This window comes from Triturus cristatus, chromosome 3_1 (genome assembly GCF_964204655.1).
Source record: "Triturus cristatus chromosome 3_1, aTriCri1.1, whole genome shotgun sequence".
NCBI classification, from domain to species: Eukaryota; Metazoa; Chordata; class Amphibia; order Caudata; family Salamandridae; genus Triturus; species Triturus cristatus.
Window position 1 is genome coordinate 717,687,483 of NC_140583.1, and position 27,429 is coordinate 717,714,911.

Here is a 27,429-nt window from a genome sequence, read left to right on the forward strand (position 1 = left end):
GTGTGTGCCACGCACTCACCATCTCTGAACAAGCATTTACAATGCAATGGTCTCGGCATTGTTAAAGTTAGAGCTATTGGCATTGCTCATAACCCCCACCACAAATCTTCAACACAACACTTAACCAGCACTCTTAACCCCCTTTATTCTCCCGATGTAGGCAGCAGTAGAACGAAAGCACCAGCTGGCAGAGTTATATATTTATAAGGCACGAACTCGCCCGGAAGTTATTGGAGCGCTTTACATAACCCCGTATTTACATTACACATTCAGGCACAGGAGATTTGGAGCGCCCCGCATGAGTGCCGGCTACGTTACACATTCAAGCACGGGGAAGGATGTGGACACGACCCCGAGGGACGAACTCTGGCTTCCAGCACAAAAGTCGGCAGTCTAACCGACGGACAAAGTAATAATATAGCGTGAACTCGCCCGGAAGGTATTGGAGCGCTTTACATGGCCCCGTATTTACATTACACATTCAGCACGGGGAGATTTGGACCGCCTTACATGAGTGCCGGTTACGTTACACATTCGGGGAAGGATGTGGACGCGACCCTCAACACAACACTTAAACAGCACTCTTAACCCCCTTTATTCTCCCGATGTAGGCAGCAGTAGAACGATAGCACCAGCTGGCAGAGTTATATATTTATATGGCGCGAACTCGCCCGGAAGTTATTGGAGCGCTTTACATAACCCCGTATTTACATTACACATTCAGGCACGGGGAGATTTGGAGTGCCCCGCATGAGTGCCGGCTACGTTACACATTCAAGCACGGGGAAGGATGTGGACGCGACCCCGAGGGACGAACTCTGGCTTCCAGCACAAAAGTCGGCAGTCTAGCTGACGGGCAAAGTAATGATATAGCGTGAACTCTCCCGGAAGGTATTGGAGCGCTTTACATGGCCCTGTATTTACATTACACATTCAGTCACGGGGAGATTTGGAGCGCCTTACATGAGTGCCGGTTACGTTACACATTCGGGGAAGGATGTGGACGCGACCCTCAACACAACACTTAACCAGCACTCTTAACCCCCTTTATTCTCCCGATGTAGGCAGCAGTAGAACGAAAGCACCAGCTGGCAGAGTTATATATTTATATGGCGCGAACTCGCCCGGAAGTTATTGGAGCGCTTTACATAACCCCGTATTTACATTACACATTCAGGCACGGGGAGATTTGGAGCGCCCCGCACGAGTGCCGGCTACGTAACACATTCAAGCACGGGGAAGGATGTGGACGCGACCCCGAGGGACGAACTCTGGCTTCCAGCACAAAAGTCGGCAGTGTAGCCGACGGACAAAGTAATGATATAGCGTGAACTCACCCGGAAGGTATTGGAGCGCTTTACATGGCCCCGTATTTACATTACACATTCAGGCACGGGGAGATTTGGAGCGCCTTACATGAGTGCCGGTTACGTTACACATTCGGGGAAGGATGTGGACGCGACCCTCAACACAACACTTAACCAGCACTCTTAACCCCCTTTATTCTCCCGATGTAGGCAGCAGTAGAACAAAAGCACCAGCTGGCAGAGTTATATATTTATATGGCTTGAACTCGCCCGGAAGTTATTGGAGCGCTTTACATAACCCCGTATTTACATTACACATTCAGGCACGGGGAGATTTGGAGCGCCCTGCATGAGTGCCGGCTACGTTACACATTCAAGCACGGGGAAGGATGTGGACGCGACTCCGAGGGACGAACTCTGGCTTCCAGCACAAAAGTCGGCAGTGTAGCTGACGGACAAAGTAATGATATAGCGTGAACTCGCCCGGAAGGTATTGGAGCGCTTTACATAGCACCGTATTTACCGTACACATCTCGGCACGGGGAGATTAGTAGCGCCTTACATGAGCGCCGGTTACGTCACCCATTCAGGCACGGGGAAGGATGTGGACGCGACCTCGAGGGACGAACTCTGGATTCCAGCACACTGCGAGGCAGAAAACAGGCACACAGGCAGCATCTGAATACAGAGAGGCTTACTCCCAGAAGAAAACAAGCACACCACTGCCTTTCTCCGAGGTGAAAGCAGAAATGCCTTGGAGAAAGGCAGCGGCGTTTTCGGATTCGGGGGCGTGTTTTTCTCGAACAACACGCCCAGAGAAAAATCGACAAAAAACACGCCCCGAATCCGAAAAGGACGGGGCTTGTTTGCGACCCCGAGGGACGAACTCTGGCTTCCAGCACAAAAGTCGGCAGTGTAGCCAACGGACAAAGTAATGATATAGCGTGAACTCGCCCGGAAGGTATTGGAGCGCTTTACATAGCACCGTATTTACCTTACACATTTCGGCACGGGGAGATTTGTAGCGCTTTACATGAGCGCCGGTCACGTTACACATTCAGGCACGGGGAAGGATGTGGACGCTACCCCGAGGGACGAACTCCGGTCTCCAGCACAAAAGTCGGCAGTCTAGTCGACGGCCAAAGCAATGATATAGCGTGAACTCGACCGGAAGGTACTGGAGCGCACCACATAGCACCGTTTTTTCATTACACATCTCGGCACGGGGAGATTAGTAGCGCCTCACATGAGCGCCGGTTACGTCACCCATTCAGGCACGGGGAAGGATGTGGACGCGACCCCGAGGGACGAACTCTGGATTCCAGCACACGGCGAGGCAGAAAACAGGCACACAGGCAGCATCTGAATACAGAGAGGCTTACTCCCAGAAGAAAACAAGCACACCACTGCCTTTCTCAGAGGTGAAAGCAGAAATGCCTCGGAGAAAGGCAGTGGCATTTTCGGATTCGGGGGTGTGTTTTTCTCGAACAACACGCCCAGAGAAAAATCGACAAAAAACACGCCCCCGAATCCGAAAAGGACGGGGCTTGTTTTGCGAGACAAACCTCTTCTCCAATGGCTGCCCAGCATTTAAGAGGCCAGCCAATGGAGAAGAGGAGAGAAGAGGGGCGGGTTCAAGCCCCTCTTCTCCAAGTCATTAAATCTCGCGAGCGTGACTGCGCAAGCGCAGCCTTCGCTAGCCGAGACCTGAAAAGGGCGTGTTCCCACAACTGTCTGCCTATCGGTCACGCAAACTGATCCAAATGATCATGACAGCGAGGGTACTACTTACTCTCAGTCATCTTTGTTTGGGCTGCAGAAATGTGGGACAAACTGTGTGGGCAGTAAGTTGCACACTCAACAGCAGCCCGGTCCGAAGGACCACAATAAATTTGTGGAGAAAACGGCAAAACCCGATTGGTTGCCAGCTGAGCAGGTTCACGACAGCGCCTGCTCTAGTGGCGGTCAGGCCGTGTCCTACCCGGTTGCGGGATCCATACTGCCAATTACTAATTGAAATGGGTGCCATGGAAGGATGAACCGACAATAGCCTATTAAAGCAAGTCTGACAAACTCACTGAGACTCGCACACTGTCTCTGGAGTAGCCATTGGGCACTAACTATGAGTGACTCCCAGTGACGTAAGACTTATGCCGCGTGGTGTCAGGTGTTGTGTTACTTTGTAGCACAGTACAGAAAGAGCCCTCAAGCCGGCCAGGAGCAGTGCTCACTGCAGCTTTCCGGCTTGACAGCTGAGAGCGGCTATAATGCGAGATTTTGCATTTCAGTGAGGTGATGCGGGCCACCACACTGAAATGCGTTACTCTAACACCTCGTTCGTGGTCTTTGGCAGCGCTGATAACAACACAACACTGACAAATGTTTTTTTTAGATATCACCTATATTAGTGTGCTGTCATGATATTTGAAAGTGGTGGAGAGGAATACTTGCCCATATTTAAACCAAATGAGTGAAGTGACTGAGCCAGACTTCTTCTAAGAGGGCTCTTCCCTGAAAACATTTAGAAAAAAATGGTTATCATACAGTGCATTTAAATCACAACTTTCCCATGAATTTGCTAAAAGGTAACTGTGGTGACGGTTGTCGCCCCTCCTTTCTCTTGTGCTCCTCTTCCCTACTACTCAGCCTGCATTGATCAACTGACACTCAACCCATGCATCCGTGACATCACCACGCGTTCCACAGTCACCCAGGCTGAGCAGCAGGGAGGCGGGGCACAAAAGAAAGGAGAGGCGGCAACTGGAATGCGTGGTGATGTCATGGATGCATGGGTTGCTTGGAGAATTGTGAGAGTGTCAGTTGTTCAATGCAGGCTGAGCAACAGGGAGGAGGATCACAAAAGAAAGAAAGGAGAGGCGACAACCAAGCCACCACAGTAACAGACTCTGGAAGGCATCTGATTCAATATTCAAGCCCTTCGATGGTGTGCTGAGCCAATGAAACCTGAAGCTCCTCTGGAGCTGACCCCATATTTTTAAAAGTCTCTGCATTCCTCTATAAGTCATGCGTACCCCTCATATGCCATGCATGCCCCCAATGCCAAAAAACATGAAATATACTAGAGTCAGAATGTTGCCATTATTATCTTACCCTGACTGACTCATACTTTTACACTCACTAACGCTCACTTTTCTGACTCCTAATTTCATTTCTTCATTTCCACTCACTCTCACTTATTCTCAGTGTGACTCATTCATCCTCATTCATTCAAACTCACTTACATTCACTAATAGTCTTGCTCACTACACTTTGTCACTTACTCACATAGCACTCACTGTTACTCTCACTCATTCTCACTCATTGCTGGTTATTCATTGGTTCTAACTTACACACTCACCCAAGCTCACAAGTACAGACATGTACGCTCACACATACACACTCTCACCCAGATTTGCACCGGATTTGAGTCACTTTTGTGACCAAAGCTGGTACAGAGTGTTGGAATGGCATTTATTATCCAACGCAAGATATGATTTGCTTTGGAAAGTATCCCAAAGTAAAGCAATGTTATGCTACGTGCCACTTTTTTCGACTTTGAATTAAGGGTGCGTCGCATGGGTGGTACATGGGTATTCCCATGCAAATACTGATTGATGGGGTTTGTTGCAAATCCCCATCTACTAACATTCATTTCTAGGCCAAAACAAAAAGCCTCCTCAAGGCAGGGTATACAGAAGAAATGTTTTTATTTCTCCTTATTTTTCCTACTTTGCAGGTGTGCAGCAATGTATGACACACACAAAGGAGAAAAAGTATTAAAGCATGGTTTTGTAATGGAAAGGTCTCCTTTCAATACTAAACCTATGCATTAGAGAACGAACACTACGGTGCAAGTGTGTGTGCGTTGGTGCATGGCTGCTAAATATACATCACTGCACACAGGAGAGAAAAAATACACCATATTTAAATAAATATTGCACATTTTTACTCATTTCCTTTGACACATGGCAGTGCAGTAAGGCAGTAAATCTGGGCCTCTCTCACACATCCAACCTCTCACCTGCAAACATGCCCACAACATGCATTTAAAAGTATTTTTCTACATTACTTAGCTGCCAACAACAGTCTTGTTCCAATCTCTGGTGCTCCGATTTTTATTACACTGATAATGAATAATAGTCTGTTTTTCATCATTAGTATAATAAAACCCGGGTAATAAACAAGGAGAGCGGAGCCCCAACAACCAAAAGAGGGAGCTGCGCCTGTGTTATTGGCACTGGCGTAACGAAAATTGAGGGGGCCTCCCTGCACGCTACGTAGAGGGGGCCCCCTCGGGCTCCATCAGGAGCTCTCCTGCCAGAGTGTAGTGCCGAGGGGGCCCCCTGGAACTTGGGCCCCCCCCCCCGCACCGCGGGGGCTGCGGGGGCCTGTGTTACGCCCGTTATTGGCACTAATCCTGCCACCTTCAAGGCCAGGGATTGCAAAAGCAGTGCCAGGGGGTACAAGGGGCAAGCCAGGCGACCCCTAAATAATGCCCAAGCACATGCAGGATTTGAGGGCAATACTAATGTCAACACCAGTCCTGCTGTGCCGGCACAGATTTCTACTTGTTGCACATTCCGGCCAGATTCTGTTTAACCAGCTCTGAACAAAATTGTGCTACATTTTGAGATAAAGAGTGAGGAGGAAAGGCGGATTTTGTTTTATTTTGAAACGTGCCAGAGGTTTTTTTTCTCAGTAGTTTTATTATTGCAGTCCTTTGCTTTACAAAGTCAATCACACATAATCAGTACTAGCACATAGCCGTTTTTAGGTCTGGCGTGACATCACATCTGTACCAAGACCTATTGTTACCAATTCTTTAAATTATACATAAAATGAGGTTTGGCTCCACCCAGGGGAGCGTTGTCATCTCATCCTATGCTGTTGGCTGTTTGGTGGACCATTTTACCTCTTATAGAAAGTTTGCAAGAAAATGCCTGGGGACTAATTTACATCCCAAATAGTACACTCAATCATCACTCAAAGTTCTTTATTTCATAGAAGCAGTGTATTCAGACAGTAATCACTTTTAGGTCTGTACTTTGATAGTTTTGTATCAAACAGACATTTTGCTTACAATGTAGATAAAGTGGGCTTTAGGTCTGCCCCTTTCAACCACTGGCTTCCTTTGACTAGGCTCTAACAGCCATTGTCTTGAGACTTTGTCAATCACGTCTTTGCTCATCCAAGTGGAGTATTCATCTCTTACTAAAAGGCATTAGCTGTTTGGGTGTATCCTTACACCTCTACTCCAGTGCTTGCAAGGAACTTCCGAGGGACTATTTTACAACTAAAGACCTCTCTGTCTGGTCCTGCTCATTTTCTCCAGTGTGTGAGTCTCGCTCTAATTTGCTAACGCTGCATGCAGTGACTCATTAAACCCAAGCATTTGCCAGTGCTTGTGTAAGAGATGTTCTTGAGGGAAAAATGTTTGCTTAGTATCATGAATGTTTTGCATGAAAACAATTACATTGCGTTTTATAGGACCATGTATTTCTAAGTTTAGCCAAGCCAGAGATGAGTTAGGCCCAATTGTACTGTGAAATTTAGCCTAGTTGTGTTTTAATTTCTTCTCTATCCACATGCAGCCAAATGTGCATAAATGAAATGTTTTGTTTGGTGTTCTTCTTGGTGAGCCCCAAGGCAGATTTCCATCCAAATGTAGCTGATCAAAGTCCTTCCTGCCTGTAACTCAGTGGGCCTATACAACTTCTAAGTCTGTAATTGTTTAGTTTGTGACTAGATTTGTGCTGTCACATCTGAATACATTAGGGGATTGTGCTGGGATGTGATATGCATTGTTGCATTCTTTTCTGAAATAGGATTTGCCGAGCCTATGTAATATTTTGCTCACCTTATGCTGACTGTGATTTTTTGCTGTGCAGTTTCCTACAAAAGATGGCTCTTTCGGAGGGTTCGTGAATTGCTTTCCTGATTCTTAGAGAGCAAACTCACATTGAATAATTGCATGCTCTGAACTCTGTGTCAGATCTCATGCTGCATTACTGAGTTTTGAAAATTATTTTAGCTTTTTGCTAATTCCCTATTTGTCAATGAATACTTAGCTGTATTTGGCCTTTTGTAATGATTACTGAAATGTTAAACCTTCATGGTTTCTATCTTTAATCTGACTGAAGAAGCCTTATTTAACTGACAATGCTACTCATTTATCTGACAATTGTCATGTTGTTAGGGAATATTACCATATATGTTCTTAAGGATAACACCGCCTCGATCCTCCATAGGTGCTTTATCTTACATTTTATCAGACTATCAAAGATAAGAGTCTTCAGTTTTGGTGGACAATGCAGACAACGCAAGTGAGAGATTTGATCAGATGTACAGATAATCCATTTCTAGATTTCTGCCTACACTCTTGGTTCCTATGGCATGGACAAATTGTATTATTAGCAGTGTTCCAGTGTTCCTGAAACAGTTCCTGAGTCAAGGAGTGTGAGTGCCAATAGGGTAAATGTATTGCTACCGAATGTGGTGAGTGTATTGTGGTACATGTAGTTTGGTGCAGATTCTCGTGATGTCATGAATTATAGTGTGTGTGGGCTTCTTGGTTCTGCAGTTGTGATTTGGGGGTTATTACGCGTCTTGGTTATAGTGATTTTGGCGATTTTGGCATTTAGTTTATTTAGATTGTTAGAGCTCATTGTTGTGTCTATCTAGGCATCTTCTTCAAAAGTGTTGGAATTCTAGAGATTGAGTGCATTGGAAATATTTTATTGTTGGGACTGATACTGGAGTTGTCATATTGCTGAACTTGTCTGCCAAGTGGAGGCGTGTACTGTAAAGCAGCACATTCACAACACAATGGGTATTTTTTCAGATCGAGTAAAAATCGGTGCTGTGTTTAAAAAGCCTAAAGTTCCTGTGATTAAAGGAGAGAAAATACCTTCGAAAGAATCTCCTGCTTATGAAATGATGTCAAAGTCAGGGCTCAATACATGTATATGGTTAGAATAATGGAATGAGATCACATCTGATGACAAGAATATGCAATTTCCTTTAGTGTGTACCTTCAATGTGAGAATGGTTGAGAATTTGATGTGTGTGATGTGTGAAAGAAAACTGCAATCTGGACCTGTACAGCTAGAAGCACTGAATGAGTAGGATCATATAACAATTAAGAAGCAACAAAGGAGAATGACGAACAATGTCAGAAATGTAGTGAGACATTGACTAGATTCAAAATGGGTGATGCAGAGTAGAAAATGGAGAGAGGATACAATGTCGGCAGTGGGCATGTTTCCTGCAATTGTCAGCGAGGTAAAAATAAAAAAATAAACTGATATGGGATATGATGAAATTAAAAAAAGAGAAAGAAAGGGAAAAGAAAAGTATGAAGAATAATTCAGATAAGAGGGATATATTTTTAGATGATTTATTAAACTCAAGACCTCCTTCATATAAATATGTTTCACAAACTCCCAGACCAGATATTGCGGCAGGAGAACAGAGTATCAGTGTGCACACACTAGGAATGCCAACTGCACCTGGAAGCGAAGCAGGTCATGGTGGGAGTGTTACTACTTATATCATTGCATCTACTGTTGATACACTTGTTCCTGCTGTTTCTACTGTTATTATGGTGCAAATGAGTGAACCAACAAGGAGGAAAATTCAGATTTACAAGTTGAAAACTACATTTGCAGACATTTTGCAGGGCACAATTAGTATAGATAGACTGGCTGTATTCAAGGAGGATGAATTGAAATGTCTGAGTAAGGAAGCCGCTAGATGTGCATGTGAAGCATATGGAAGGCCTGAGGATTTGGCAGAAGAATATGACATTGATCTATACAAAAAGAGATATTTGAGCAGTAATTACAGAATGGATACGAGTGAAAATGAATTGAATGTATTTCTTGACCTTACGGGCGCATATTATATGAATTAGTTAATTGTTCAATAAGTGGAAGAAGAAAGGGGAGGCAAGGCACAAAAGAAGACTGAAGCACAAAAGGGGACTGCAAGTACGAGTGAACCTAAAATGGGAACGTTTGTGTTCGAATTTTCTTTGCAAGAGGAGCTTATGTGCATGTTCTGTGGTAGAGAATCCAACAAATTGTCCGAAACATAGGTAGGAACCAGATAAGTGGTATACGGAGGTGGAGAGAGTAGTGATAATTTCAACGGTGCTTTGGGTAGATTTGAATATGCTGTGTAAAATTATTGTGCCAAAGAAGTTGTGGGCTGAATGTAAAGCAGTCGCATCATGGTCAACAGAGAAACCTCCAAGAGTAGTTCCTCAAAATGGTCCAGCCGCTACCATAATGGAGGAGTACAAGAAAGTGATAATACATTTGAAGCAGAAAGTTCCAGAAAAGAGGTGAATTGGGCAAAAATGATGAGAGCTACTCAGGAGCCAACAGAAGAAGTGCATACATATAATGAGAGGCTAATTCAAATCTGTACAGAATATAGCAGAGTCAAAGATCTGACAAAAGAAGGCATTCGCGGTTTTGTATCAGTATTAGTGTTGGATTTACGCCCAGAGCTTAGTTCTCATATTCAGCAATGTGATATATTGGGACTAAGAGTATCGATGAGATACTGAAATACGAGAAATACAGTAGTGACTACTACGAATCGAAACAGAGGAAGGTGAAAAAAAGCTGATGATTGCACAGATAAAGCATTTATAGTGGAGTGCTAGCAATCAGATAGTGGATTCGGGTTTTGATTCAGGCTTTGATAATGGTGCAAATTGTAAGGAATAGGTGTATAGAGAAATAATGTTCAATTTGCAGAAGTTAAGAAAGTTGTTCCTTAACATATTGGGAGAGGATCTGTGAATACTAATTCATTCGTAGGATCCTGAAGATCCCACACGCGATACCAGCTGAAATTGCACATTCTGAACTTGGTATCCCATACATTGCTGATTTGGTCAAAATTAAACCAGTTTTGGCTTGGCTCAGCATCTGGGCAAACCCGGATGCTGAGCTAAGCAAGGAAATTCTTAATGATTACTTACAAAGGGATAAAGGAATGTCAATCCCATGGCTGAAATATGTTAAAGTAACTTTAGAATCTGTAGGCCAGCACGCACTTTTCAGTACCCCTGCTCTAATTTCAAGAAATAGTAAAACACAAATTAAAAGTCTGTTGCTGGATAAAATGGGATTCCTCAGGGAGACTAAAGCTCTCACATTGAAACGCTCAGTGGTAGCGCATTGTTTAGTTAAAGAGTCAGTGGGTATGGAACCCTATCTATTTCTCTTGCATAATCAACAGGATAGATTATTAATGTGTCGTTTTAGGCTCAATTTGTTGCATAATATTTTATCTTATCCATCGGGTTTTACTGCGACTATTGAGCAGAAGGGTGCCTGCGGCTGCGACAATTTGTCTCCGCAGGACACCCTTCATTTTGTATTATTGTGTCCATTTTATTGTCTTCCTAGACGCATGTTTTTAATTGATATTTTAAAACGTGGAAAATTTCGACATGCAAAGGTAGCTTTGTTGTTCCTTCAAAGAGCAAATGATATGTATACACTATGTTCAGTGATAAGCTTTTTGAAAGCTGCAGTAAGACTAAGGAGCACTAGAGACTAATTCACCTTTCGCATCTATATGAATTGTAACAGTTCGGTTGATGGTTATTTTTATACTAATGAAATGTAAAATTGTATATGTTGTGTTTTTTTAAATATGTACTTTTTATGATGATTTTTTTAACCATCGAAATAAAGAATTTGAACTGAACTGAACTGAATACTAATGGGAATAATATCAGCATAAACAAGTTGAAGAAAAGTGCACCCTGCCATTATTGTGGATACCTTGGACGCTTGAACCGGAATGTAGACAGAATCCATCTCGAAGTCGAAAAGATTTTGTTCCTCAGATACAGCAGAATCCAATTAGATAGGACAAAATAGATTGCAATCCCAGTCAATGGTCAAGCCCAACTGGCTTATGTGCAGAGCATGCAGAATCAAGGGCAATTCAATGTGAATAATATTCCTGTAGCTCCAATGAAGGAGCAAAACTTCTAAAAGAAAATGCCTAATTTTCAGCAAAATCCCAGTTTTCCACAGCATCCTTAATAATTAAAATCCTCAGCTTTAAAAGAGTTTTGGACTTCCTATTTGACTGAATCAGTCACAATACAGTGCATGAAAGGGTAGGAGGATTGCATGCTTGCTGCAGTCCTAGAGGTAGACCAGAGTGGTCCATATCTAGAAGGTGAGGTGAATGGCCACCCAGTATAATTTCTAATCTACAAAAATGTTGCTCAGATATACATTTACCCTCAATAAATGAAAAGGCAATAGGCGTTTAACAAAACAGGAACAAGTTGCTTTAATTAAACGCTGTGGCCAGAGAGCCTGGACAGAATGCATCTGCTCAAAATCTCTCTTTGTGCAAAGTTTTCGCCGTCAATTTATACAGTTCATTAGGAAAAATAAAACAATTTTCTACATTACAAAAGCATTTTATTTGTAAATCAACAAACGTGGGCTTCTGAGAAGGACACAGATGGCTCTCACCCTCAGGGAGAGCTAGTGTGGCCAATGTGTATGTGTACAGATGACCGGCATGAGGAGCGCATGATCACTATGTGTGGTGTGCCTGTTGTGTTCTTATTGGTTGAGTATGTCTATCTACATTGGGTATCTAGCTTTGTGGTATTTCTGGGGAACGCAAGCCTTTGGAAAAACCGGTTTTATTGGGGCCAATTATCTCAGACTTGTTGCAACTATCTATCTGTGAAATCGATCAGGGTTTTCCCTGGATGCAGGTTTGTCTTGGTTTATGGGTGACCCCACTTGTGACTTGTTACTCGATAGGCATGGGCATGGGCCTGACCACGTATCTGACTCTGGCTGATGGAGAGGGCATCTTAGGTGAATCCGACAGCAGTGATGCGAGTTCATCCGAACTTCTAAAAATAATATGGCAGCCACTGGTATAATTTTTATCGACATTACACATACAGGTGTCAGTTTGTACATTTATATCATTTGTACTGGTATTAACGAGGTTATGTTTGCTCTGGTCTGAATGTACATTGACATTGTTCTTATTTGCAACAGTAATATTATCATAAAAGCATGGATCACGGAATCCATTGGTATCATTATTGTGGATGTTGACGCTGCTGTGTGGGCACACGTTACGGTATACATTGACATTGCATTGACTGGCATTGTGCGGGTACGAGCTGTGGCATATATTCACACAGCATTTACTGATATTGCTGTTGTCGGGCCTGCACTTATCATGACATTCATTGACATTGTATTCACTCTATCCTACATTCCCCCCTCTAGTTGATTCATTAACTTCTCTATTCTCCTCGTATGTCATGACAGTTATTTTATTTGAAAGAGTGAGTGTGTGTGGTGTCAGTTGATATTTTTCCCTAGCTAAGTGCATACTACCTAATTTGCAGACTGTATTTAACAGCAAGAAACCACATGACAGAAGTACAGCAATGAGAACTGGGGCGAACAACGTAAATAGTGTGGATACCCATAACGGGATCCATGAAAAAAAACAATGCAACCAGTCCTGCTCTGGGGCATCTTCCTCCTTCTTCATGTCAGTTTATAAACAAGGCAGTCCCTGGACAGCATGGGCTAATGACCTGTTATCCAGGTCATTCTCTGGGATGAAACAGGAAGCACCAATCTTGGCACACACCCCAATATCCATAGCGGTCATCAAGTCCAACACATACTGATGTTGCATCACCATAAGACAGATGGCTCTCAATTCCTCTTTGATAGCAATATGGCCAAGCTCAGTACTGTTTAGGAGTTTCATCATTTCCCATCCGGTTATTTGCAACCAGCGGGCGTTGGCTTTTATTTGCATGGTGAAAAAGGGTATTGATCCTCCGGCGTTTACTTGAACAGTCTGAATTCTTCTGGAATGTCCTTGTACTAAGCCCAGCCAAAATACTCTGCAGTTCTTCTCCTTCAAGCCTGATGCAACAGAGTTGTTTTCTTCTGTAACTGATGTTTAGACAACTCTGACAGGTCTTCTCTAGGGTCAACCAGGGTTGGGATGTATATGGTCATGAGGGTGCAGAGGCCATGCCATCGGGGACAATCTGGGTGTAGGCAAGGTCTCCACATTGCCTATACAGATCCATCAACATAGAGGTGTCCCACTGGAGGTCTGGAATATGCATTATGGTACCACAATTCTCATTGCTCCCTAACGGTATGGTTCCTTTGCCTCTGAAACATAAAGAGTACAATGTAAGTTCCCGTACAATTAGGGGTTTGCCCCTTCCCCTCCAACTATGTGTACCTACTGATCTCGCTATTCCAGATTTCTCGTGGCACGGGGCATCTATGCTGGTGTTTGATCTCCACTCCTCCCATGGGGCAAGTTTTTCCCCCGTGTATTTGAAAGGAATTCCATGTCTGGGGTCCATTGATCGTTAACGAAGGTGGCCTCAGTGATGAGAAGGGCCGCCCTGGGGCAGCAGACAGAGGTGGGAGCGGATATGTTTGTGCACTGGTGTGGTGTTCTTACTACCTCAAGGAACCTCTTTGCCAAATAGTGTCCTCGCCTATGGCGCCCTCCTAGCGCATCCTGTTTACCTTGGATTGGCTATCACTTGGCTCGAGAAAAGATATAGTGCAGTACGGCTGATCTTATACTGGATGATGTTTACTAGAGTCCTACGCGGTTCCACATGGTTGGGTTGGATTTTTCCTTTGTTCCTATATAGGTACAGATGGGCGAGGCATTTTGCCTTTTTGGGGACTGTCTCCTGTGATTAGTAAAGTCTTCCTGCGCATACGGCGTGAGGTATCAGCGAGCCGACAAAAGATGATCTATTCGTAGTTTGGGTACCGATACTGCTCATATGTTGATATCAGGTGTTGTGTAGGAGTGCACTGTGTAGTGCATGGGAAATACTAGCATTTGGTTGAGTGTAGGTGAAGTGAGAGAAGTCTGTGCACATGTGTTACAAGAATGTAGAAGTAGAGTTGACAAAATCATGTAAATTTTTTGTTCGGGGGGACTCGAAAGCACCCCGGCTAAGGGGAGCATGTATAAAAATAACGGTACAGAACATGAAAAGCATTTGTAGAATGTAGAATCATCTTCGGGAGAGATGTCTGTCATCTAGGTCTGTCTTTTGTTGTTCCTTGTCTGTGGTCCGGTGTCAGTGGTTGTTTTCTGTGCTTTGGTGTCTGATGTTTGTTGTTTGGGCACCCAGGGGTGCTTTCATCTTGGTGCAGTGCAGAAAGAATCTCTCTTTAAAACAAAGTCACTAAAGTTAATTGAATTCAGAAGTACTTTTGCAAATATTCTTTTGAAAGTCTTTTGAGAGACTGGATTAGATGAATGGCGGGTTACAGCAACGTTGGTGGAAGAGGTGTGGCGCAGTGGCCAGGGCAACTAACGCCGGAACCCGGGGGCTCATGGTTCGATCCCTGTTGCCGGCAGCAGAGCAGCCCAGCACCATGTGACTCTGGGCAATAGCTCGCTTAATCTTCCCGAGGGCCCCCAGCGCCTTGACACCTTCAGGTAATTGTTCTCGCTTTACAAATACTGGACATTTACATTTACTGGACATTTGGTGCACTTACAGTTCGATCGCGGACCTGTGGAGTAAGAGCTGTGGGTCGCAGGTTAACTGGGAAAAACACATTTGTTAGGCAATTTATTGGAACATTCCTGTTTCATCTGTAAAATTATCCTGCATTTATATGGTTTTACGAGGGGGGTTATATGGTTTTACTGGGGAGCAAATTTTCCTATCGGGATTGGATGGAGGTGATAGACTTTAATGGCACTGGTGAGATTTTTAAGGTTTTTAAACTAATGTCGGAGAACGTTCGAATTTTGGGGACGACCAGGGATTTTCAAACTAATTGTAATGTAGTTCATATTATGAGTTTCTCTCGCCTCTCCTTGCTAAAGTGGGAGCAGTATTTTCTCTGCAAGGAGCGCAATGCTTTAGCAGGGGCTCAGGTGCCCTTTTGACCTATCTGGGCTGCATGCAATTGTGTTTAATTTTTAGGGTCTAAGTTTCCGTTGACACATGCGTGCACCTTGGGTCTTGCACGTGTCGTGGAATAAGGTGTCTCCAATTGTGCTGAATTTTCGGGCTCTGCCCTTCGTTTTGAAGGGCAAGAACCTTGGGGCCCTTTTGTGTGGGTCCAGTGGGCTGTTTCCCAGTTCTTGGGCATTGCCACTACTAACAAAGGATACTGGAGGTGGTCGGAAGGTCGTGTGTGGACCCTTGGGGACCTGCAGTTGACAAAATGGCTGGGACTCTGTTTGCTTGCAGCGTTTTTTCAGCAAGAGTCAAGGGTCACATTGGGACTCTAGGTGTCTGGCCTAATGGAGGTAGCATAAATGAACTTGGTGGGACTTTCCAATGAATTTGGGCCCGCAAACTGGGCTCTTTCTTTGGGGTTTTGAGGGTCCGTCGCTGGGAAGCTGTTCTGTGGACCCTGTGGCTAGAATGCGGCCATGGCTGGGATCGGCCAGCCACTTCTTTGGATGCTGCCTCATGTGGCCCTGTGAGTGCCATTTTGACCAGCTGGGCATGATTGGCATGCCCATCCCTGTACCCCGGACGCAGGCCAAGAAGGTCAACTGTGGGGACCCTCTGCCTTCCACCCCTCCCCTCTCCTCCGGACCATGGATGTTCCGTATCTACCACTTTTGGTGAGGTGTGATCCAATGGGTCGACATCAGAAGGTTTTGGAGGTGTTTTGGGGGAGAGGAGGACTGAGCAGAATGTTCTGCCCCAAAGGGGAGTCAGGTGCGCAGATGGGGACTTATTGTGTCGTGAGTAAGTGGACTGAAATGGCTGTTTGCTGGTGGATTTATCTACAGACTCCGTGCCGGAGCAGTGTGAGACCTGTGGAGCTGTAGTGTTCTTTTTGAACCCCTTTCCCCAAGATGCCTGAAAGGTCTGGCTTCCCCCACTGGAGCATTTCGCCCAGTTTGGGAACTATAGGCGGCCCTCCATTTGGAGGAGGCTTGAAAGACATTGGAGAGCGGGGTCCTTTTGAACTGCGGGGCGCCTGGTGGTATGAGCACAAGGATCTGGGTGCCAGCTTTCATGTACCAGAGGGGGCCGTTCTGCTCTCTCATCAGACTGTCTTCCCCCGTCAGTGTGGTCAGCTAACCCGCCTCGGGGGATCAACAGCCGAGGGGGCCCTGGGCTTCAGGGCCGTTTCTACCATTAGGCAGGACTAGACGGCCGCCTGGGGCGGCAAAAGGGGGAGGGCGGCAAAAAACATGAATTTGGGAATCCCCAGTACATTCAGCAAGTGGGTTTAATCTACAGTTCAAGAAACAAAATGCGCAATCTTGTGGCTATTACTTTGTTAATTAGTCGAGATACCCTGGCAACAGAGTTCCGTCACATATTAAACATGACCTATGTGTTCCTGCAGGCATTAACGTTTCCCTACTTCAGCACACGCTAGTTGCTCTCAAGCTGGCAGATTGCACAACTGTTTTACTTGAAATCACTATATGCTGAAAACTGGCATTTATAAGAGCCAACATAGAAAAAAACATGCAAGTACGTAACTGGCTGTAGTTAATCGATGCAGTTCTCTTGTTTTGTTTGCTACCTGAGTCCTTTGATTCACTGTTTTATGTACATTGGTTACAGTGATATCTGTTGAATATTTCTAGAAAAAATACAGCCAGCTGTTAATTATACAAATTTACGAGGTTAAATTTAGATGAAAATTCCATGTTCTCTTGGCCTGCAGGTGTTGGTAAATTTGTGGATACAGTCAGCGTGGGTCTGCGTATAAATTGAGAGTTAGGGCTGCATGTTGAAATAAGAAGGACACCATCAAATCACCAAGTATAATATATGCGCACTGCTTAAAAAACACGTTTATCTTTACATGCAATCCAATAAAGCAAGCTCTCAATCTAATTCATGATGGCGGTGTTAAAAGGGCAGCAATATCATTCTGAAAAAGTCCAGGTCTTAAAACTACTGTGGGGGACAAACAGCATACACTTATTTTCATATGTGTTTAATTCATAAGCAAGGGTGCCTTTTGAACATGCAGAACTTGCTGTTTATGAGTTTACGTCAGTCGCTGAAGAAAATATGGACTATTTAGCACGTAATATACAGAAGCTCTTGGAAGCTGGAGATGGGCTGGATATAGTAGTAACTTTCAAACCATTATTTCAAGTCTCCTTCCACCTGACCTTTCCCTGTCACCTTCCTTGTATCAGGCCTCCGTGGTACTAACTCTGAGCTTTAATAGCTAGCCGAGTCAGGGGTACCTTCAGGCACCACTGACTCGGCTAATAGCCAACCAATCCTGAGGCACATAGGACCTCCCAGTGGACTTGACAGTAACAGGAATTGCAAGCCCTCTTCGAATGAACACTCCTAATGCCGCCCCAAGAATCTTGTTTACTTTCTATAGTTTCCAGCCATTGCACTTCCCTTAGCCCCTCTGTAGCCACAATAGGAAGCTGCTGAGGGGTGAAGGGTTGGACAAGATATCAACCCTGTGATGCTATTGGGGTCACAGGGAGTGGGATGTTCTACTGGTCTTTTGTTGAATCTCGATAAGGGAGACGTGGCATTTTCTGTTGAAAATGCTTCCGTAATTCACATTCTAAAAAATATATTATATAAATCTAAAAATGAAAACGAAAATAAACAACAGCGAGTATATTAAATGCACACACCTGTGAAAGCATTGCAGACTTGGGCGTAATTCTGAGTACAAATTTGCTTTTACAAGTTATTGCGTTTGATAAATTCGTAAGTGTATGATAAAAGTGAACACAAATTGCTTAAATACCAAACTGGGTCAAATATTTCCTTTCCTCTAGTGAAAGAGAAAAAACATGTCTTTGAAACCTTTCACTTATAATCTCATTAAGGTACTGAAAGGCGTGCCTGGAAGTGACAATCTGTATTCCGAATCGTTGTACCTTTGTGGACGTTTAAGCCTCGAGGTGCAAATAATAAAAGGAACGTGTTTTCATAAAAACAATTTCCTCGGGTAACATGTTCTCACTCTCCACAGGTACTAATATGCCTTCAAAAATATAGACATTCCAACAAAGCAATTCTGCTTCCAGCAGAAACGTTACCCAGTTTTCAAGAGTATATTTATTTCATCATAGCCAAGACATTATTAAAGAAAAAGTTTATGAATGAAATGTTTGGATTATTCTCATCCGCTGGAAACAAATCTGAGTTTCAAACCAATTGATCAAATAGCTTAAAATGCCTATACTGATTGAGGCCGGACATATTCAAAACATACATAGTCCTGTTCTAATAGGAGCAGTCCAGTCTGCACTAATTGGTCAGATCCCACCTATATGAGAACACAAGTCACCCCGAACTGGTGCTGGCCTTAAAGGGCCTCCTTCCTCAGTAAGAAGCAGCTTAAGTCATACTGCAACCTGAGCACGAGTTCTAGGTCTGGGAATACCCATCATACTTAGAACATCTCACATGGAAACACAAAAAAGACACGGGTGGGATCTTTCTACTAAATTCAGCCACTGGTAACTAATTGGTGCATCATCCACATTCATCCCTTTTTTTCACCCACTAAGCCCCTCCAGCCATTTGCAATTCAGTCTTGGGTGAGAGGGGTCAGCAAATTAATGAGGAGAGGCAATGCAGAGTCTGGTTGAGAGTCAGAGCACAAGTCATCCATCAGCCTGTCCAGTTTTCAGTGTTTATTTTGTTGTGAATTTCAGTGGTATTTAATGTTTGATGTGTTTTTCTTCTAGCCTGGATGACCGGGGGAGAGAGTGATGGTATTAAAAGGGAGGGGGCGGCATTTTTCAATTCTCGCCTAGGGAGGCAGAACACCTAGAAATGGCCCTGCCGGGCTTCCTCTGTGCACCCAGATGAAGAACTTTAGTGTGGATTTCCAGTCGACGTAGCACGGCCATCCTAAGGTTTTCCTGTGTGCACCTAAAAGTTTTACATTATCTTTACTATTTGGTGTTAAACGATTGAAGTTATCCCTACTGTTGCTGTTGAAAGAAAGGTTTTGAGTTATCCTTGCTGTTGTAGTTAAATTAAAGGTTTTGAGCTATCCCTACTGTTGTGTGGTTGCCTTTTAATGTCTGTGGTGAGTTTCCGGAAGCAAGTGTGTAGTGGATGTTGGTGCTGAGGCTCTGGATTCACTGCGTGTTTGGGGGGTTCTGGGTTTTGCTCTGTGTGTAGTTATTCTGTAGGGGTAACTCTGATTACAGTCTATTCCATTTGTGGTATACTTTCAGTTAACAATGGGCGGCCTTGTGGTTTCTTCAACGGCAGCAGTGGCACTCTATGATGGTTTAAGGCCACCTGCCTTTTAGGCTTTCTGGTGCAAGCACTCAGTTGGATTCCCCTGGTGTCTTTCCACATCAGGCAGCACCTGTACATTCATGGTCACCCTGACCCCTTCTGGAGTGCTTTCGTCAGTTTCTTGATCGCTCCAGCAGAACCATGGGGAGGGGAGTGTAGGCGATAGCCTGTCCACTCCAAACCCAAGGATTTCTCCCATGCAACCGACAGGGAAAATTCCCTAAGGCGGTGTCCTGATGGTCGGACATGTCGCCTTCCTCGCAGCGGTCATTTGTCTTGGCCCTGTATCAGGTAACAAGGAGTGTGGCCCCAGTGCGAGAAACGCACCTTTGGTGCCGCTTCGCCTGGCTGCCTCTTCCTTTGAGGAGGCGCCAGGGTGGTGGAGGAGGCTGAACTTGGTAGCCCTGGTCCAGCCTCTCCCCTATCCTTGGGGGATGTGATGATCCTGTGCATGTTGTGATCCGGGATCCCAGATTCCCTGCGTTCCCTACATGCTACTGCTTTGGCCGTTTCTACCAACTGATGGTGTGTGCAGCTGGTCCATTGTCATGCTAGACTGTACATTTTTAAGAGATTTTCCATTTAACCCTGGACTGCTCCTCTGAGGAGTACTCAAAGGTCTGTGGATGCTCTGGCTAGCATCACCGAGGAGTGAGCAGATGTTGTTGGTCCGAACTCTAGGGGGTAGAGTCCATGGGAGGAGCGGACTATAGTTCAGTTCTCTGAGAACTGGATGGACATTCTAAATTTGGACAAAAATGTCCCATCCCAATATACTGATCGGGGAGGAGGGATAATACAACAGCTATTCCCTCCTCTTACTTCCTCCTATTTCCAGCTCAAGGAGTTGAGTGAGATAGAGTTTGGCCATGGGTCCCGAAATCCTTTCTATCATGAAAGTGGTCTTTGATAGAGGGGCTGCTCCTTTCCATAGGCATGGCCTAGCCGCCCGGTGTCCACCAGAAAGTGGTACAGTGTTTTGCTTATGAGCATTGTGACCACCAGGCCCTCCTCAAGGATGGCTGGTGCTGCCAGGGGGTTAAGCATGTTCTTACATGCCTGGGTGGTCTTTGGCAAGCACTCCCTATCTGTCCCCTGGTTGGGCAGGCCCCATTCTAGGCTTCTGCCTTCATTGTCGGACTCAGAGGTGCTGGAGCCTTCCTCTTCGCCACTTCGATCTCTGTGGTCATGTATGATGCATGTTGGGGCTGTCCCTCGTTCGGCCCACATCCTTAACAGGGTAATTTGCAGATCTCTCTCTTGACCCTTGTGTCTGGTACATTCCATGGTATTGGTGTCAAACGTGCCTTAGTATGGGTGTGCCACTCACAGCAGTTCACATGAGGTCTAACATAATCTTCATGATGGGTTGGGAAATGTGTTTGTTCTAGAGGTTTGCTAACTTTTGGTCATCTCGAGATTTGCTTAAAATTAATTGCCAATTCTACTCTCGTTTGGGGGAACCGTGTACAAGGAGGTGGTACCAAAAACTCAACTACTAGTTATGTGCTCAAAAGCAACCTGATGCATCAACAATAATTTGCATAACATATAAACAGAGACAATAATGCAATGAAACAATAACAACCTGTAACAGAAGTGCAATTGTTAGTTCAGGGAAATGCGGATTGTTTTGCAGCAGAAAACTAGTAATGATCAACTTCTGAGTTAAAAAAGCAGTTATTATCACTTAAAATCATAGACATATTAACAAGACACAACATTTAAACATGCAGCATAATTTGCAAAATGTCATCACCACCACAACATCAATAAATTTATAAAAATGGAAAAAGAGACAAAAAAATGTTGAAGAGAACAAATAGTTATTTTGTCCAACAACGGATCCCTCTCCTAGTGCCTATAGCCCAAGGACAGGGGATGCTCTGTGCACTATGTGGAGCTGGGTGAGCCTGATAGTCTGTTACTACTACCGGCTCGGCGGACAAAAGTTTGCAACAATTTAAACCGAAAAACTGAAATAACTATCAGCCCTCTGCGGCCAGACACGAGCTATACCTGATTCATCCAGGGTCGAAATTTTCCCTAACTGCTGAATTACACCCTATATTACACACAGGGGTTGTGCGTATCATTGCCTAATGGCCAGTGATCCAAACAGAGAGAAAAAAGGGACACCTCTCACTACTTTCAGGTGCTATCATTGTTGGAATCAATATCACTAGGTGCTTGTATACCTTATAAGTTTGAGATGTTGGCTCTATATCACACCCAGAGCCTAGGTGAACTGATTTGCCACCACACCCAGAGTTCCAATCTATCCCTCACTGGCACCTGGGAAATAAGCGTATCCTCTGAAACACAAGCAATCTGTTACCGACACCCAGGGACGAGCTGTACTCTGCACTCAGGGTGAAATGCCAAACATTGTAGCTACCTTTGCCGCCTTCTAGCATGCTGACTAGGATTAAAAACAAAAGTGATTTACGTGCTTGTCCTAATTTGCCACACGCCACTACTGGGACTAAGGATCAGATGTAGCTCTCTTACCCTTTGACGGCTGCCTTTGTATGGACCTCTGCCCTGTGGATTCAGCAGAACTACTAATCAATTATGGCTTCTGCTCACCGATCTTCAACAGCAGTCAGGCTCAATGAACCAATCTCTCCTGCCTGGCTCACCAATATGTTGCTCACATATAAATTTACCTTAAATAAATGAAAAGACAAGAGGCATTTTGCAAAACAGGAACAAGTTGGTATTATTAAACGCTGCGGCTGGGCGAACCTGGACATAATGCATCTGCTCAAAATCTCTCGATGTACAATGTTTTGGCTGTCAATTTATACAGTTCATGAGGTATAATAAAACAATTTTATACATTCCAAAAAAGCATTTCAGTTGTAAATCAAGAAACGCGGGCATCCTGAGATGGCTTGACCTCGCAGGAGAGCTAATGTCGGCGAGTGTGTATGTGTCCAGATATGCAGCATGAGGAGCGCATGATCACAAAGTGTGGTGTGCCTATCAAGTCCTGATTGTTTGGGTGTGCCTATCTACATGTGGTATCCAACTTTGTGGTATTTCTGGGGAATGCGTGCCTTTGGCCAAATGGGTTTTATGGGGGCCAGTTATCTCAGACTTGTTTGTGGTGCAAATATCTATCTTTGGAATTGATCAGGGTTTTCCCTGGGTGCATGTTTGTCTATGGTTTATGGGGGACACAACCTGTGACCTGTTACTCGATATACATGGGCATGGGTTAAAGGACCTGCCTGACCATGTATCTCTGACTAGGGGTTGATGAAGAGCTCACCTTGGGTGAACCCAACAGCAATGGTGTGAGTTCATCGGAACTCCTAAAAATAATATGGCAACCACTAGCATCATCTTTATCGACATTACGCACACAGGTGTCAGTCAGTTTGTACATTGATATCGTTTGCACTGGTATTAACAAGGATATGTTTGCTCTTGTCTGAACATACATTGACATTGTTCTAATTTGCAACAATAATATTATCGGATAAGCATGGATCACGAAATACACTGGTATCTGATGTCAGAGCTGCTGTGCTAGCACGAGTTACCGTATACATAGACATTGCATTGACGGTCATTGTGCGGGTACAAGCTGTGGCATACGTTCACATTGCATGTACTGATATTGCTGTTGTCCAGCCTGGACTTATCGTGAGATTTGTGCAAATAAGATTGGGTGGTAGTGATCAAAGAATGAAGCTTGCACATCACAAATAAGGTTAAGTAAAGAACAAAACAAAAAGGAATGTGTGTGCTACACAGGGATTGGTTACACTATACCACCCGCCTAGTGTTGGAAAGCATCAGAAAACTCCCAATACTTAATACATAATAGTTTGTCCAAAAGTACCACCAAATTTCACAATCTTGATCTGTCAAAACAACAGATCCAAATAGTAGTTTACATATACAGAACACAAATTAGAATCAAGCAAAGTATAATCAAAGTGCAAGTACGAGTAAGCCCTTTGTCTGAGATATCAAAAGCTTTAATTTTCAGGGATGAACAATCTGTATTGTAGTCCACAGATGAGCAAAACCAAAGATGAGTACAGCCGACACGTGTTTCGGCATATGACGATTTTTTCAAGGCTCAAAATGTTAAGGAATTTACATCAAATTTCACAGAAATCATTGAATGTCCCTGAGGACAAAAGTTCATTGGTGGCCCCTAGTCCATAAAACCTGTAGCAACCAATACGACACGTACCCTTTTTAGGCACCAAAGTTGTCTATGAGAGTAACGCAAACAAGGGGACTCTGATATACCCCTCGCAAGCCCAAAATCACTTGTGCATGCTTGAAAAGAATGTGGACTATGATATGCCCAGATTTAAAAATCCAAAACCGCAGCACCAAGTCGTGTTCCATAGTAAAGAGAACAGGCGCCTGTTCTGCACCTGCAGATGAAAGTGAAGCTGAAAATCCACATTCCAAAACCCCCTAAAGGAAAACAGTTTACAGTGAATCAAGCTGATTCAGACAAGAATGTGAACCAGGTGGCAAGTGAAGCTGAGAATACAGTAGTAGTCATAAGTGGATCTGAAGATAAGAATGTGCATCAAGAAGATAAGTGGCCTGAATTAGTGATTGGTAAAATAGTGTTGAAGAGAGTCCAACGACCATAAACAATTGAGGAGGAGTCAGAGTCAGCAGTACAAGACTTCAATGATAGTGAAAGTGAACAGCTTGAAGCTAAAAACACCAACAAGACTAGGAGTGCCAAATAAAAAGCATGCAACTCCTGAATGGCCTTGCCTAGCTTACATTGAGCTAGATGTGGAAGTCATCGAATTGATAAATTTCCAATTTATTGTTAAAGTTCATCCATGAACTTGTTGTGAATAAAATCCGGAGAAGATCACTGAATAGTTTCTTAATAGAAACACATTTTTTATTGAGTTTTTTTAATTTTGAATTTGTACACAGTATTCATAGCTAGAGTCTGTCTGTTTTTGCACCTTATGTATCCAGTTGAAAATGGTAGGATTTCTTTGAACATTCACTAAGCCCGAAGTTGAATATTTTAAGCATATGAATTCAAATTTTGATTTTGGACCATTACATTTTGTGACTGGATTTTTATTTGGCTTTGTTTAGTATTTTTACTTGGCTTACTGTTGTGTTTGATAGCACCAGTTGAGTATGTCTAATTCAAAAGTGAGAGTAAAGAGTTAACCACTAATAATAATAGTATAGCAGACAAAAAACTAGTATATATGGATAGGGTATCTTTAAAGAGCAGTATATATAATCCAATTTGCTTATGAAATATGCATGAATTCAGAATTGTTACGTATGTACATTTATTCCCACTTCATTTTCAGAGGTGGTGACCTACCTTAAGCTTCCTTTGACTTATTCTTTATCATGTAATGTCTTTATTAATGCTTTCCATGGTCAAGAGATTCGGCAACTTACCTTAAGGATTACATGTTTCCTTGGGAGAGCTTCTTAAAACTAAACATTAGGGGCTAGATGTACGACCCACCAATTTGCGACTCACAAATTGCGTCGCATTTGTGACTCGCAAATTGGGATGCATAACAGTGTCTCAGACACTGTTATCGGTTCCTAATGGGGACGCAAATTGCATGCCTCATGAGTATTAATAAGGCAGGCGCAATTTGCGACCCCATTAGGATTGGCTAGCACTCCCAGGGATGGTGGCCTGCTGGGGTCAGCAGACCACCATTTCTGGGACTGCTTTTAAATAAAGCAGTCTTTTTGTTTTTTAAGGCAGCCCGTTTTCCTTAAAGGAAAACGGGATGCATTTAAAAAGAAAAATTAAACTTTTCAGTTTCATTTTTTTAAGAGCAGGCGGTGGTTCCTGGGACCACTGCCTGCTCTGAAAAATATTTACTCACATACTCACAAAGGGGAAGGCGTCCCCTGGGAACCCTTCCTGTTTGGGAGTGGTTTACCACCTACTTGAAGTTGGTGTAAACTGCGAGTGTTTTGCTGCCGCAAATGTGGTTGCAAAATAATTGTACATGGCATGGTGACTCGCTATTAGGAAGGGATGCCTCTTCTTAATAGCAGGAGTCGCAAATGCTATTTTGCGAGTCAGAGACTCGCAAAATAGCATCTGTACATGCCATCACCCTTTTTTGCGGTCGCAAACGGGAGGACCTCCCGTTTGCGGCCGCAAAAAAGGGTGGTACATCTGGCCCCAGGAGTCTATTTCTAATCATTTGAGATTGATAATCAGTGCTTAATTTGAGCCGGGGGTTTCCAGAGCTCAGGGGTGGCACTTAATTGACAACACTGGCACTTGTTACAGAGCACCACATGGTGGTGAGGTTTGACTAATTTCGAAATGAGCACAACAGTTGTTTAATATTTTAATATACATTAAAGATGAGTAATACCGGTCACCCAAGCCATTCTTACAGCTTTGGGTGGCCTGGAATAGTCTGAATGTCACACTTGTGGGAGTGTGATGGTTAGTAGTTGTGTATGTCATATCATGGGCAGTGCAGGCAGGCGCAATGGCTGGTGCAAGCTGCAGTGGCCTCCTGACGAGGGCCCTGGAACTTATTTTTTTACACACATTAAGTACTGTTGATAATATAACTTAATTCAAAATCTGACATGACTAAAAATAAGCTTGTCTGCAAAATGATTGAACTGGAGTGAGAATTTAATAAAGAATATAATGAAAGAATGGTGGAAATTAGTAGAAGCTAGAGAGATTGAATTGCAAAAAGAGCATGAAGAGAAATTAAGGAATTCCAAAATGTGTCCTAGTCTGAGAGGGAAGCAAGAAAGCAAAGGGATAATGTGAATGGTGCATGAAAAACCTCAGAATGGTGAGCCAATAGAAATAGTCGGGTTGGAGAGAGTGAGTATTATGTGAAATATGAGGTTGATGATGAGTTTTGAATGGTGGACCATCAATAATAAGAGGAATTCATTATGTCTCTGGTTGAACTGCTTTTTCTAACCTCCCATGTAATTAGGTGGAAGCTGCTATCTTACTTTGGTCTATCAAGGAGACTTATGCTACTTCTTTAGCTGACAACTTGGATCCTGTTGGGGCAAATTTCCTCATACATTTAACACCACCCCAACCCTGGCAGGTGCTTTATCTTACATCTTATCAGATTATCAAAGATAACATCAACACTTGCTTTGTATTTTTACCGCAACAGGATTTTTAAATTTCTTAGTGAGAACACCAAATGTAAACCGGACCTACTCGCTTTGCCAATGATTGTTACGGTTATCGGTTCTTTTATTTAGTTTAAATTAAACTTGAACGTATAAGAAAATGTATCAAGGAATTCAGTTTAGTAATTGAAAGGCAGGCATAGGCAAAAGCATGCCAGGGTTGCAAGCAGAAGGATATAGTAGCTGCTACCATTAGAGACCCCTATTGAAAATGCATGTTTGAGCTCCCCTTTAAAATAATATAAGTACTGGAAGATTAAGGAAAGCAGAAGTACAAAAGAGAATCCCCATTCCCAAGACTTGTATGACATTGAAAACACTGCAGATGATTGCATGTAGTCTAAATTGGGATGTGTGACAAGCTGCTGACAAAGGCCTAATGACATTGGGTTCCAGCCAGTGTGGTTGTTAGACTGCAGTAGATGATGCTACACCACAATATATTCAGTCATCTCCAATACCAATAGTATGTGCATATGTACCTCAGTGTTATTACCTGCGTCACATAGAAGTACTGCTGAAAAGCCCGTAAGACATCCCCGTTGATATGGATTTCCTCTCTTCCATATATTTCTTCTGGGCAGACTTCACAACCAGTCACTGCACTTTCCCATGGGAACTTTGTACCCTGTGAAA

The 27,429-nt window shown here is 43.7% G+C and overlaps 1 protein-coding gene across 1 annotated transcript in view; it reads right to left on the minus strand.

Annotated features, from left to right (window-relative positions):
• PGGHG (protein-glucosylgalactosylhydroxylysine glucosidase) overlaps positions 1–27,429 on the minus strand; it is a 201,896-nt gene that overhangs the window by 96,334 nt on the left and 78,133 nt on the right. Inside the window, exon 6 of the mRNA XM_085644806.1 lies at positions 27,290–27,421. Within this exon, the coding sequence (XP_085500932.1) occupies positions 27,290–27,421 (132 nt within the window). The remainder of the gene's footprint in view (positions 1–27,289; positions 27,422–27,429) is intronic.